Consider the following 13531-nt stretch of genomic DNA (forward strand, 5'->3'; position numbering starts at 1 on the left):
TAGCCCTGTGCGCTGCACGCTACGTGTTGTACAAGCATACGTAAAGTCACTCATATGTTTCATGTCAAAATAATTGCATGCATCCTCACATGGCTGTATCCCACAGTTGGTTGGAAGGATAAAAACACTGAAATGCACATGAGACAAACATTCAGGCAACACACAATGGAAATTCTGATAAGCTGGATTTGTGTGTAATGTCCTACTTTGGACCTTCTCATCAACATTGCCATTTACAGCAAGTTCATTATTTGACCGAAATGACCTCTGAACAGAGAAACTGAAAGGCTTTAAGGTCATGAAACTCCAAAATCACAAAAAGAAGACATTACCAGCACACATGACCAGTGGTAGTATTGACACAAGTGAGATAACAAATGAGGGACTTTCCCATTAATGGCACCTATACAAAAAATTGTATAGGTGAAATATCTTCCCGGAGAAGACCATGAATAATTTCTTTTACATAAATTAAGATTAAATGAGCAAGACATAAACTTTAATTAGTAAGCTTTAGAGGTGCTGGTCAGCTAATTTTTATATCTTTGGATTTTTATATCCTCCTTCCAGTCTTTACGCTAAGCTAAGCTGTTGGCTGTTGTTTGATACTTAGAAGACAGGTATGGAAATGATATTGAACTCCTCAGCTCACTCTGGATAAAAAAGATAATTGTTTCCAAATTTCTTGAAGCGTTGAACCAAAGTCCAGCACGGATGTGAACAGCTGCAGACCAGCACCAGGACAACGGATGCACACGCCCTTTCAGACATACTACAAACAAGAATCCGTGTGCACAGTGCGTGCAACCACTTATCAAGAATGGGAACCAGGATGTGAAATACAGTATGTGCACATGGTGCATGAAACGAGGTCCAGTTTAATTTTCTGGCATATCCTCAGTCAGATATGGACGTCCACACAGGGGTCCACACGCACCCTCGCAGATTTTTTAACACTGTGTTTAGTGTTTGACTACTTGTAACTGAATATTTAAATAAATGAAATCTGATCAATCCAAATAAGAATAACAAAAAAACTTCTTTTTGTTTTCTGGTAACAGTTTAAGGGGTTGAGGTGTGTGGGTGGTTTAGGTGGTGCATTGAGGGGACTCACGATTTTAATATTTCTAAAAACCTGGCTCCAGCCCTGCAGCTCTTCTCTCCTCCTCCTCCTCCTCCTCCTCCTCCTCCTCCTCGCTCATTGGTCGGAGCGACGATATAAAGTTCCGCAGTGACTCGCTCATTGATTGCTGCTCTGCCTCATTTACTCACTCACTGTCTGACCAAGCAGGAGGGAGGACGCAACCGGCTACCAGAGGGACTTATTTTATTATTTCCACTCTTGTTCCTTTTGATAGTCCACCCGCTTTATTTATCCCCACCATGAAGGAGAGAAGACTCACGCAGCCTTTTGTAGCGAGGTGTAAACTCGTGCTGGTTGGAGATGTCCAATGCGGGAAAACAGCGATGTTACAAGTGTTGGCCAAGGACTGCTATCCAGAGGTATGAGGTTTCTCTACAAATTTCATGTCTGCATTCATTGTAGCATCAGTTGTTTTAAATAAACATTCCTTTAATAATCCTACATGAACTTCAAAGTTTAACGTTTACCTGCACCATATGTTATACTGCTTGGGGTTTACAGCACTGTATAGGTCAGTGTCACTTAATTTTAATTTATTGAGTTCCCATTAGTCGTACATACGGTATTTTAATATATATTATTTTATACATATGGCACAGTTAATACCGTGCAACCTATAGAATTATTGGATTGGCATATGCTGCATGTGTAGTAAAGATTATTTTGTTTTCACTCACTAAGCTTTGTAACCTAGACAGGTCTACACAAATTACTTCCAGACTGGGAATAATGGCAGTGTAAAGTAAAACATATATTGTAGGTTAATATGTTTGAGCACTAATTGATTAGGTTTGGTTATTGATTTTTTTTGTCACCCACTTAAAAATAACACATCACATTCACAAATATGAAGATTTGTTTGTCTTTCATTTTATAAAACTATGTACATCATAGATTTTGCTGTTAGTCAGACTCAGTAAATCCATCCGTGGTAAATCGTGTTGGGAAGTTAATAATTTTCCATGTGGATTTGTGAAAAACACAAGTTAAAAATGCTCCCTAAGTCCTCCAATTTTGTCCATGTTCATAGACGTACGTCCCTACTGTGTTTGAGAACTACACTGCCTGTCTGGAGCTTGAAGACCAGCGAGTTGAGCTCAGCCTCTGGGACACATCAGGTGAGGATTATGCTATTTTTTTTTTTTTCCCTTTCCCACAGCTCAATAAAACTGAATGTCTGACTCACGGACAATTTAAACGCCATCGGGTCTGTCATGTTCAATGTTTGTGCTTGAGCAGTGAGTTAAATAGTCAGTTTCACTACTCTATTCATACGTTGATTTGTGGAACTTGTTTACCCTCCCAACACCACAGTCAGCCTGGAGTCGGATAACAAGTGTAAATGAAGCCCCCTCTAGACCATTGTTTTACTAAAAGTGTTGTTTCTGTTTACCCAGGCGTCACTATCTGTCACTCCTGTTTTGATGCAGTTAAGCAGCTTTTCACTAGTGTGAAATCTGGTGAGAGATCTTTCTTGGAAAAGTGGTGCAGGCAGTGATAACAAACATGGCCTGGATTACTCAGCGGACATCTGGGGCCCGAAATACACAGTTTTGCCTGTGGACAAGACAAATAGGGACCCCGGTTTGAGAAACATAACCAAGCTATTATCAGGACGAATCCTAAGGAAATGAAGTAAACACACAAAGTGCTTATTCAAAACTTAATGCTAAGCTCAAGTCCTTCAGTTATTATATTGGGGCCCTGTTATTAACCAATAGCAGATCCAGATCCAAAATGTCTAAAATCTAATTTGCTGCCTTGAAAATGTGTTGCATGGATAGGTTAATAGGAGTGGCCTACTGACATAATGACCTTAAACATACCAATAAATTATGTAAATTGGATCAATAAGAAAAGCCATTTGCTGCAGTATAGATTTATTTCATAACAGCATTGGCTGAAGCATTGTGCTCAGAGGAAGTTGAGCGGTGCCAGTTGGCCTGCAGAGGGGTTTGTTTCACAGGGGAGAGGGGGAAGCCTCGTCCATGCAGGGGGTGGAAGTCTGTAAGAGGGTGGGCAAGTGTGCGCGTTTGTGTGTGTGTGTGTGTCCTGTCTTACCATGCGCACAACAGTGTGTGTATGCCGTACAGTCGCTGTGAACAGAAGGCACAAGTGAGGGATACTGAGGGAAAAGATATGCATGACCTCCTCACTGCCTTATGGTGTGTGCTGCCTTAAAAAAAGGTCTTATGTAACTGAAACCACCACTGAACTAATGTAGGTAGGTTTGTCTGTTTATCTCCCACGGAGTAAAAACTTTCTGGACAGTCACCCTTTCCAGAGGAAACATTGCATAAGACCTATTTACATTTGCAACACACACACATACACAGTTCCTGTCACTCTTTATTTTTCATTCCTCTTCCTTTATGTTTTTTTTATAACATTGTTCCAGGTGTCCTACTCTGTGGCAAAATGTTCTAAGGCTGCAATTAATGATTATTTTCATAACTGATTTGTCTGCTAATCGATCCTCTTGAGTAATCAATTCATCATTTTTGTTTATAAATTGCTATAAGAAATGTCCTCTACTTCTCAGAGCCCAAAGTTGCATTCTTAAATTGCTAGTTGGATCCAACCAGAAGTTCCAAACCAAAAGATATTTAATTTACCATCATTTGTTTTTGTTTTGGAGAAAGAAACACAGAAAATCCTCACATTTGGAAAGCTGGAAACAGAAAATGTTTTGCCTGTTTGATTGAAAAATACCTGAAATAGTTAATCAATTATCAAAATAGCTGCTGATTAATTTTCTTTCAAGCACCTAAGCGATTGATCAGCTCTAAAATGGTCTTTAACATAGAGAAAAGAAGAAAAAGGCTTTAAGTTTAATAGTTCACCTCAATTCCAGAGCTGAAGCTGAAGCAAATAGTCATTTCACAGAAAATGAATCAACATCTATTTCATAATCACTAAATTGATTAAAAAAGCTTTGCAGAAAAAATGCCAAAACATAATGTTCTGCCTATTTATGCCACATATGATATTAAGTTGAATATGGTTGAACAATACAAGTAATTCAAAAATTTCTCTCTGGAATTTTTCATTAGCTGACATTTTATAGACCAAACAATTAACTGATTAATAATAGAAAATCAGCAGATTCATCGTTAAAGACAATAATTGTTGGTTGAAGACTAATCAGTTCTATGTATGCCATGTGTACCACCAGCTTTCCCCCAGTAAAAAGGCTCAGAGGCATATATTTCAGTTTATGTTGAATTTTTTATGAAGACTTGGACTATTTCATCTTTCTTGTGGTGTATGAAGAGCCCAGCTCCTTCCATTCGCTTTTTTTCTTTGACAGAAGAGAACACACTTTCAGTACATCAGCTGATGTTTGCTCAATTGAAAGGGCTGTGTGTATGTGCATTTGTGCGTGTTTTTGCTTTGTGTGTTTGTGTGTCCAGGCAGGGGGCTGCAAACATGTGGGAGTCGGTAGGTGCTAGAAGTTGTGTCCTCTTTAAATCTCTCTGCTTCCTCTTTCTCAGGCCTTACATCACCCTGGATAGTTATGTGACGGGAGCTTTGATTCCCACCAAAAGAAATGTTATTGATAGATTGTAGTTATATAAGTTGTCCTACTTCGCAGAGTTAAGTCAAAGATTCAGAAAGACTGAGTAAACCAGAAGGGCTTTTTGAATGGCCGTGCTTTTTGATGGTGGTATTATAGTAAAAAAAACAAAAAAAAACAAACAGTATTCATAAATGTCTCCAGAAACTGTGAGATTCATCAAGACAACATGATTGTTACTTAGTTCCGATTTAAGCTTATTAGAGGTATCTATTCCTGGTATAATTATATCCTCTTATATTTGCAAGGAAAGCTTCTGGTGCACATTTGGCCCCCGAGGACAGGAGTAGGAAATTAAATCTTAGTGCTGGTGCGTGGGGAATGATTAGGTGGCAGAGCGAAGACAATAGAGAGCGGACATCCTGTCAGTCTGTTTTTAGCGCAGGAGCCTTCCTGAGAGTTAAAAAAGTTCTACATGTAGATGTGCTATTTTAAGATGAATACTTTTCATTGCTCTAGCTATCTTTTATATTTATATAAAATATTCCTTAATACAGACCGAGACTTAACAGACATAGATTGAAATTAGTTCATTATGCACAGGCATTTTGGCTCTTTATCATGGAAAAGAGAATCCTATGATGATAATTTACCTTCTCAGGACATCTGGGTTGTTTTTTTTTTACTCATTTGAAAGTTTGCTAAACAAAGTTTGATAATGACTAATAATGATAAAATGTCATTGGTGCAGAGTTACAGTGCCAGTGAGTTAGTTTACTTCTCTGGGGAAAAAAAATACTCTCAGTGGGAAGGCGTCAAGCTTAGTTGAATTATTTGCACTCATATCAGTTTGGCAGGGGAGTGTGTGTCTGTTTTTGTTTGTACTGTGTGAATGTGTGGAGGATGCTTGTGAAGGAACATTATAATAGTGTCAGCTGGACTCAGAACACAGAAAGAGATGTTTTGTTTCTATTTCTGCTTGCTGACAATGGGAAAGCTAAAGGTTTTCATTTTCAAAGATGTTTCAAGTTGAGCGTCCAGCTTCCTTAACTACATGCTCATAAAATTAAAACTTGACTCGGTCTCTGCTCTGTCTTTTTAGGTTCTCCATACTATGACAATGTCAGGCCCCTCTGCTACAGCGACTCAGATGCAGTGCTCTTATGCTTTGACATCAGCCGACCAGACACAGTAGACAGTGCACTGAAGAAGGTATGGACAGGTGCATTGTGAACGACAAGATGACAACAGCACAGTGTTACGGCTTCATTTTAGACCGCATCTACATTAAGTAATCTAAGCTATAAAACATTTTTTTTGTGTGAAAACAATTTGCGCCCACATTAGTGTTTCCAGGTCGTTTTTGTAAAGAGCACTGTCCACAGTGAGACTCCTGAACAACATTGTTGTGGTTAAATCTCATCCTCTTTGCCCTCTTTTCACTTCAAGATTCAAGATTCAAAGGGTTTATTGTCATTTGCACAGTAAGGAAACAGGTTTCCCTGTACAATGAAATTCTTACTTTGCTCTTCACCCAGAATGCCATACAAAACGTTGTAAGTAAAATAAAATAGATAATAGTATTTACAAAATATTAACAAGAGCATAAGTAAAAAAAGTTACACAAAATATAAACTGTACTGATATATACAAATCAGCTGTTGTGCAAATTCAGCTGAGAGTGAAGTGAAGACTGTGCAAAAGAACTGTTATGTGAACAGTGCGGTATGTGTGCAGTTATTAAGGTGCAGAACAGTAATAAATAATAATAACAGTCAGTATGTGCAAAAGTTGCAGCCTGTTGTTACAGACTCTTTGGCAAACAACAAAACTGCATCATAGCCGACATCTGGTGAGGAGTGGGACAGACAGCTGGCAGACAAAATCATTGTTTCATAGTCATGACGTTGTCCGACAAAACTAGTCAGACAAATCAAAAGCATCAATACAGGTTAATGACAACAGCTGTGTGTTTCAGCGGCTATATTGACTTTTAAAATGCTTGATTACAGAAAAAGTTAGAGATGACAGAAAGTTTTGCTGCAACACAGCTCCTCCCAGGCTACGCACAGGTGGTTACTTAGCTTACGTCATTGTTTTGCAAAAGCTCAGTTTACACGATACACACTAAGAAAAGCTGGTGTTTTCACATTTATACACACTGGAGGGTGTTTAAGAAAAGCTCCATTTTGAGGGGGACAAAAAAGGCTGAAACAGACAGAAAAGGGTGCGTTTCCAAATTTAACCCTGTGAGCCCGTACGTATCATATATGATACCCACATTTCTGGGACTCATTGCATCACCATCAAGCATAAACTTTGCATTTAACCCTTTTAGATGAACTCTTATGCTCGTATACTGACTCCTGGTAGACACTCCTCACTTTTCTAAATGTTTTGACATGTGTGATACAAACAAAAAATATACTTAGAATTTTTTTTTTTTAATTTTTTTTTTTTTACATTTTGTCAAAGGGACAAATAAAGAGTTCATATTTGAAAAATTAGAATTTTCTGACCATTCTTTCATAGTTCAGGTCTCACAGGGTTAACAAGCTTAATGTGGAGAGACATACTTACATTTGCAAGTGACATTCATGTGACACCACGGTCTGTTTGTCTTTGCAGTGGAAAGCAGAGATCCAGGACTTCTGCCCCAGCACACGGATCCTGCTAATAGGCTGTAAGACGGACCTGCGTACGGACGTGTGCACGCGCATGGAGCTGTCCAATCAGAAACAAAGTCCCATCTCCTATGAACAGGTTTGTTCCATGAAATGACTACTGTTTCCTTCTTTCTGTATTTATCTAGGTTTCTGGCTCTTGTCTAAACTGGGAACTTGTAGAAATTCCCCTTTGTTTTAATCTATTCTAGCTCACGCTCAATTTTACATACATATATTCTTTCCCTCACGGTGTAGGGTTCATCCATGGCCAAGCAGCTTGGAGCAGAGGCTTATCTGGAGTGCTCAGCCTTCACATCAGAGAAGAGCATCCACAGTGTTTTCCGTACCGCAGCCCTGGCCTGCATGAACAAACTCCAGCCTGCCAACAAACCCAGCCCTGTCCGCCGGCTCTCCAAGAGACTCCTCCACCTGCCCAGCAAGGCAGAGCTCCTCTCCTCCACCTTCAGCAAGGACAAGTCCAAGAGCTGCTCCATCATGTGAATACTGCTGGGATCATGCTGGAAAGAAAGAAAGCAAGGACAAGTGAACTATACTGTAGCTGGTTCAGCAGGGGTGCAGGGTGTGCAAGGGAGAGAGAGAAACCATGTGGATTTCTACAAAGCCTCTCTTTCCTTTGCAGCCCAAACTCCCTCAACCCCTTCAAAAAGATCACCACTCTCTCTATATATTCAACTCTGACTCTGAACTTTCGATCATGACTTCTCACCAGCACTCAGCGCAGAGACAGTGAAAAATGTCTGATGTTGAAAATATTTCCGATCAGTTAAATAATCCTGTACAAAGAGAGCATAAGAGGCACTTTAAGGTACTGACCTGTTTTCTCCTCACATAAAGGTTGCCGTGATAGAGTCAGCTTAAATAAGGTCAGTACCTCCTCTTTTCTATGGGGGAAGTGGTTGTAAACACTGCATTTGACTGCATTACTGTGATGAGACCCATTTGAAATTCTGATGGTGGTGCCCTTTCTCATCCATCTCTTGATCTGAATGTCCCTTTAAGGTCACGATATAGGCTGAGTGACTAGACGAAATGTAAAATCTGACAGTTCGGGAAGCGGTAGGTGCAGCTTGGGGAATTTAAAACAGTGGTCCTTGAGGAAATTATTCCCCTGTTGACCCCTCACAGTATTTGGTTTGGGAATTAAAGCTGACAGTAGAGAAAATGGGGAGAGAGAAGGGAGGGATTTGGCAAGCAGAGCGTTCATTTGCAAAGGCAGTGGGAGGACGAGCTGAGAGCACATCTGAAGGAGCACAATGTGACTCAGCACTCACATGAGCCACAAAACAGTCCAGGGTGGACATGATGCGACAAAAACAAACACTAAGTCTGGGCCATGTAAAAACTGTCTGAACATGTTTTTTTGTCAGATCCCCTTTCATTACCCGTCACCACAGCAGTCTAAATTGTTCGATGTTATTAACCACAAGCCTTGATTTTAGTGGTGTTACATTAAAGATGCATCATCTCACTACTCCCTGCTACTTTCAGAGCTGCTTAATGGATACCAGTCTCTAATACATGTCCCAGCAAAAAAATGAAATCATTCTTTCTCAGTCTTTAATAAATAATACAAAGATTTCTTTTAGTCCTCATATTTGGACTGTTAATGTCTCATGCGGGCCTGCTCACCATGCTTCAACAAGCTCCATGTCCTGGGTTAAAAGAGTAGTCCATTGATTTACCATTGCACGCATATAAAATGATCAGACTCATGATGAACGGTTGAAATGGGAAAAATGGGATAAAAACCGATGCAGCGCAACCAGAGACATCGTCATTTTTTATTCCACACATTCTTCTTCCATGTCAAAGCTTGGCCACTACATTACCCACAATGCATCTCAACCTCTGAGAGTTCGACAGAGATTCATGTGTGTTATGCTAGTAGTGGTGGGTGTAACCTCGAGCTGCCAGCTTCAGGCAAAGATGGCTGCAGACCACCCACTCCAGAGGCCTGGAATATAATTCCAACCATATCTGCATTAACACTAAATGTCCCTGTTGTGATGGAGTGGTGGGGCGGAGGGGTTGAATTGAATCACAGGCTGGTCCTGTTTAGAGAAAGAAATTTTTCCGTCCTCTTTTTTTCTTTTTATGCTTTATAAATATTTTGATTTTATTTTTCAACTTCCCTGCAAAGTATTCTTGATATCCTTATTTTCCACCTATAAAACAGCTTTTTTCCTTGTTATTTTTACTTGCTTGTGGCTGTCTTTGGTGTTTTTGTAGCTGTCGATGTTGTTCTTGTATTAACTTGAGTCTTCTGGCATTAGCGGCTGTTGACAGCTCAGCTAATGGAGGACTTGATGATTTGTAGGTCTGCACCGAGAGGCCCGGACTTCTCTGGATGTACAGAACACTGGAATTTAACGCGTTGCCTAGCAACAGTGCGAGCAGGACTCCTGTCTCCCAGAGAGAGACAGGAGGGATGGCTCTCTGAGAGGGCGCCTCACCTTTTATTTGTAGCATTAGACAGAAGCCACAGCGAAGGTGATGGCTGGACAGTTCAGGGAGCAGCGGGCAGTTAAAAAAAATCTCCATGTGGTTTTAAAGACCCCGCGCTGGTAGCAACTATGTGTGAGTTGTTGGAAACAGCATGCCATCTATTTCACTAGTCCTGTCTTGAGCATCGTGCTATCCTGAACAAACTCAGTTTTGCTCAGTGTACATTTGACATGTCAGGGTTTCTGCAGGGTTCAGTTAAATTTCTAGACTTTTTAATACCACATAGAACCAAATTAAATACCTGTTTCATACCATCAAGTATGAAGGTATGATGGACAACCAGAAATTAAGATATGGACTAAATTTATTTATTATTATAGCATTTTTTGTAATAATAACTTCTCATAATAGGATTAAAAATTAATGTGAATGAATGAATGGATGGGTTAATTAATGAAATATGATTAATTAATCTAATTAATTGAAGTTTTTGTTAAAATCTGTACGTGTCCATTCTGAGCTGATGTATTGCTAGTTGTCTCCAAAAGCCTCAAGCTTCACAATCTACTGTCATAACAGTTCCATTTTTAGTTTATAGGTGTGCAAGGTCTCTTGACAACTCACACACTCGCACACATTACTTTCTACAGCAGCCAAGAGACAAGATTTTTGACTTTTTTTAAACATTTATATTTAAGGCTCTTTAATACCTTCTGATGACTTGTTTTTTTTTTTTTTTTTTTGAGGTATTAAATTCAATGCTTTTTAAGACTTTGTAACACCTGCAGATACCCTGCATTTCACAGTTTCTCTTACTCGTTTTTGGCAGACTTGTTTTGTTGTACATATCCTTCCTCTTGAAACTGTTCTAAGAAATCCCCCAAAAGAATGTTACTGAAACAAAACAAAATGTTTGTGTCAAGCTGCCAGGTATGGCTTAAATTATTGACTGATTTCTGTATTTGTTATTGTCATACGCTATTTTTGTCTTTAAATCTTTATTTAAATAAATATGTCTGAACTTAATTTACAAGTCAGTTTTTTTCTGCATTAAACCCATAACAGTGGTTAGAAAGAAATGGAGAAATATTATAGGACATTTAAACACAAATAATATGTATTTTTTTCTTTTGGGTTTATTTTAGTTTTTTTTTTTTTTTGAAGTTCTATATCTCTTCAGTCATGTCACAGAACACCAGATTGCACCTTTCATTTCAGGAGCTGTATCAAATTAGAACAAATGATTATTTGGTTAATTCAATCAAAGCCAAGGCTCCTTGAGAGAAACACAGACTGATAACTTGGCAGCACATTGTTTTGTCTTAAGAAATAATGATAATATATACTTGTTCCCAGGCCATAGGCACAGTAGTTCACTACACACTCCTAACAGGGTCAAGATACAGATATTACTCTATATCTCACTGAAAGGCCAACTTATGCTAGACATGATACTTGTGTCTGTGTCAAAAATTACATGTAATGCTTAGGGGTGGCGAGGTTTGGTTTCAGTCTGAGGCTAGGATCACCAGTATAAGTACTCATATCAATATATTTGTTAAAAGTAGCTAGTGTAAGAGAGCATGTCAAACAAAGTTAGACTCAGTTTTAAATGGTAAACAAAATTTTTTATGATGTGATTTCTCTGCACTATTCACTGTTTACATCTCTGTGCAGCAGAGATGTAAATATTGCAACAGTAAGAAGAGTGTTCACATGCCTAGTATGTGATCTAATGTGTAGGATCTATTTCTTTTGTTATCAATCCTATTGACTGTTGATCCTCAAAACCAGAATTCATATTGGTGGTAGCGATACTCTGGCCATAGATCTTTTCACCCATAATTTTGCTTGCTGGCAAAGGGCTGACCTGTGGTTAAGGCCATAACAGATTCAGTCGAGTTGTTTCACAAAGAACAAAATATTCCATCAAGAATATAAAAATTTTAACATTTCTTTCAAAGGTTCACTGCTGTTGCTGTTTTTTTCTCTTTCTCTTTTCCTTTTCTCTTTCTTATCCTCGTGTAACCAGCCATCCTCCCTGACCTCCATTATTTTATTTGCTTAGTCTTTCTCTTGACTGATACTGGCTCTTATCGAGATCTCCCTGGCTACGTCCTGCTGTCACACTCAGGACGCCGAAGGTACAATGTGGATGAAGAGGCTGAATGTTTGCCATTCCTGAACTATCACACACAGGATGCAGCAGCGACTCATGACCTCCTTATCCATTACCTTTGTACAATAAGAGAGTAGGAAATTGTGAGAATATACTCTGCATCACCGGTCACAGATAAATTTAATCTCATAGCGACTCCAACATTGATTTTCTGCAGCTGGAAATGGAAAAGTGGTTTGATCGTCTTTTGGATAAACCGGGCTGCAAGCCTATGTGTCTGCGACACTCCTCTTTCTTATCTTTTCCTACAGTTTCTTTGTCTCCATGTCTATCTCACACAGAAACATGCACATATACACAAATTTATCAAAAATTGGCCCATGTACATTACATGTCTCTGCAAATCAGATAAACCTCCAATGAAGGAACTTTGAGCCTGTCATCCAAGGCAGGTTGCTCCAAGGCATGATTATACGGCACTGCCATAGTGCATGTGGAACTCAAGCACTACCATCATCCTCTGACAAAGGCTGCACCTTTTTGGAAAAGGCTTTTTGTATTGCTTTGGCTGAGGGCTATGTTTAAAGGAATAGTTCCACATTTTAAAAATACACGCACAAGCTCTTTTGAAGAGAGTTAGATGAGAAGATTAAAATCATGTCAAATGTCTGCACTGTAAATATGAAGCTACAGCCAGCAGCTAGTTAGCTTAGCTTAGCATAAAGCCTGGAAACAGAGGGAAACAGTCAGACTGGTTTTTGCTTAAAATGAACCAAATCCGCCTACCAGAAAATCTCAAGTTCACGGATTAATACACAATATCTTGTTGTTTATTCTGTACAATAACAAAAGTGTAAAAACAACAGCTGTGATGTTATGGGGGCGGCTGAGTACATACCTACCCAATAGAAATGAAAGTGGTATCGATTCAGCCATTTGTGTTTTCTAAAATGTCAAAAACATTTCTCAAATCTGTTTCACTGTTTCCCTCATTAGATGTCTGTATTTTATTTTATTTTTTGTTTTATTTGTGTAATTAGATGTTTGTTTTATTGTCTATGTATATATGTTTTTGTTTTTGTTTTTGTTGGGGGGGTATGCATAAAGAAAAAAACTGAACTTGAACTTGAACCCAAAAGAAAAGAAAAAAAGAAAAAGAGAGAAGCAGGCGACTGCACCTCTGATTTATTGATAAAATTCCCTCCTTGTCCATGACAGTTTCAGAAAATCAATCCATGCCTGAAAATAGATGTGCAGGCCAACAATGACACATGTATGGCATTGACATATTGGATGTAAACTAATGAACAGGTCAGCAGCAAGTGATCTGTGCAGTCTAGACATTTGTCCCTTCCTCCCTGGATGGATGCTGCCTGCAGCAGAGACGGTGCGACTGTTGAGGATCAGGATCAGGAACCGGAGGGAGGATGATTTAAGGGAGAGCGCTGCCATCTGAAACCCTCTCGGGGAGTCAGAGAAAATGGTCGCAGTGCAGCGTGGCTCATTACCACATAAGCACATCATCTATCAGACATGGCAGCACAGACACACATAAAAACATGCACATGATGCAGTCTCACACACATTCGTACGATCAACCTATCAGACCTATCCACCAC

The 13531-nt window shown here is 39.2% G+C and overlaps 1 protein-coding gene across 1 annotated transcript; it reads left to right on the forward strand.

The window, feature by feature from the left end:
- Positions 1-1308: 1308 nt before the first annotated feature.
- On the forward strand, positions 1309-10712 carry LOC121200302 (rho-related GTP-binding protein Rho6-like). Its single transcript, XM_041065510.1, has 5 exons — positions 1309-1503; positions 2175-2262; positions 5764-5873; positions 7290-7424; positions 7583-10712. Exons 1-5 carry the CDS (start codon positions 1384-1386, stop codon positions 7826-7828), a joined length of 699 nt encoding a protein of 232 aa, XP_040921444.1. The 5' UTR covers positions 1309-1383; the 3' UTR covers positions 7829-10712.
- The last annotated feature ends 2819 nt before the right edge of the window (positions 10713-13531 follow it).

This window comes from Toxotes jaculatrix, chromosome 2 (genome assembly GCF_017976425.1).
Source record: "Toxotes jaculatrix isolate fToxJac2 chromosome 2, fToxJac2.pri, whole genome shotgun sequence".
Taxonomy (NCBI): domain Eukaryota; kingdom Metazoa; phylum Chordata; class Actinopteri; family Toxotidae; genus Toxotes; species Toxotes jaculatrix.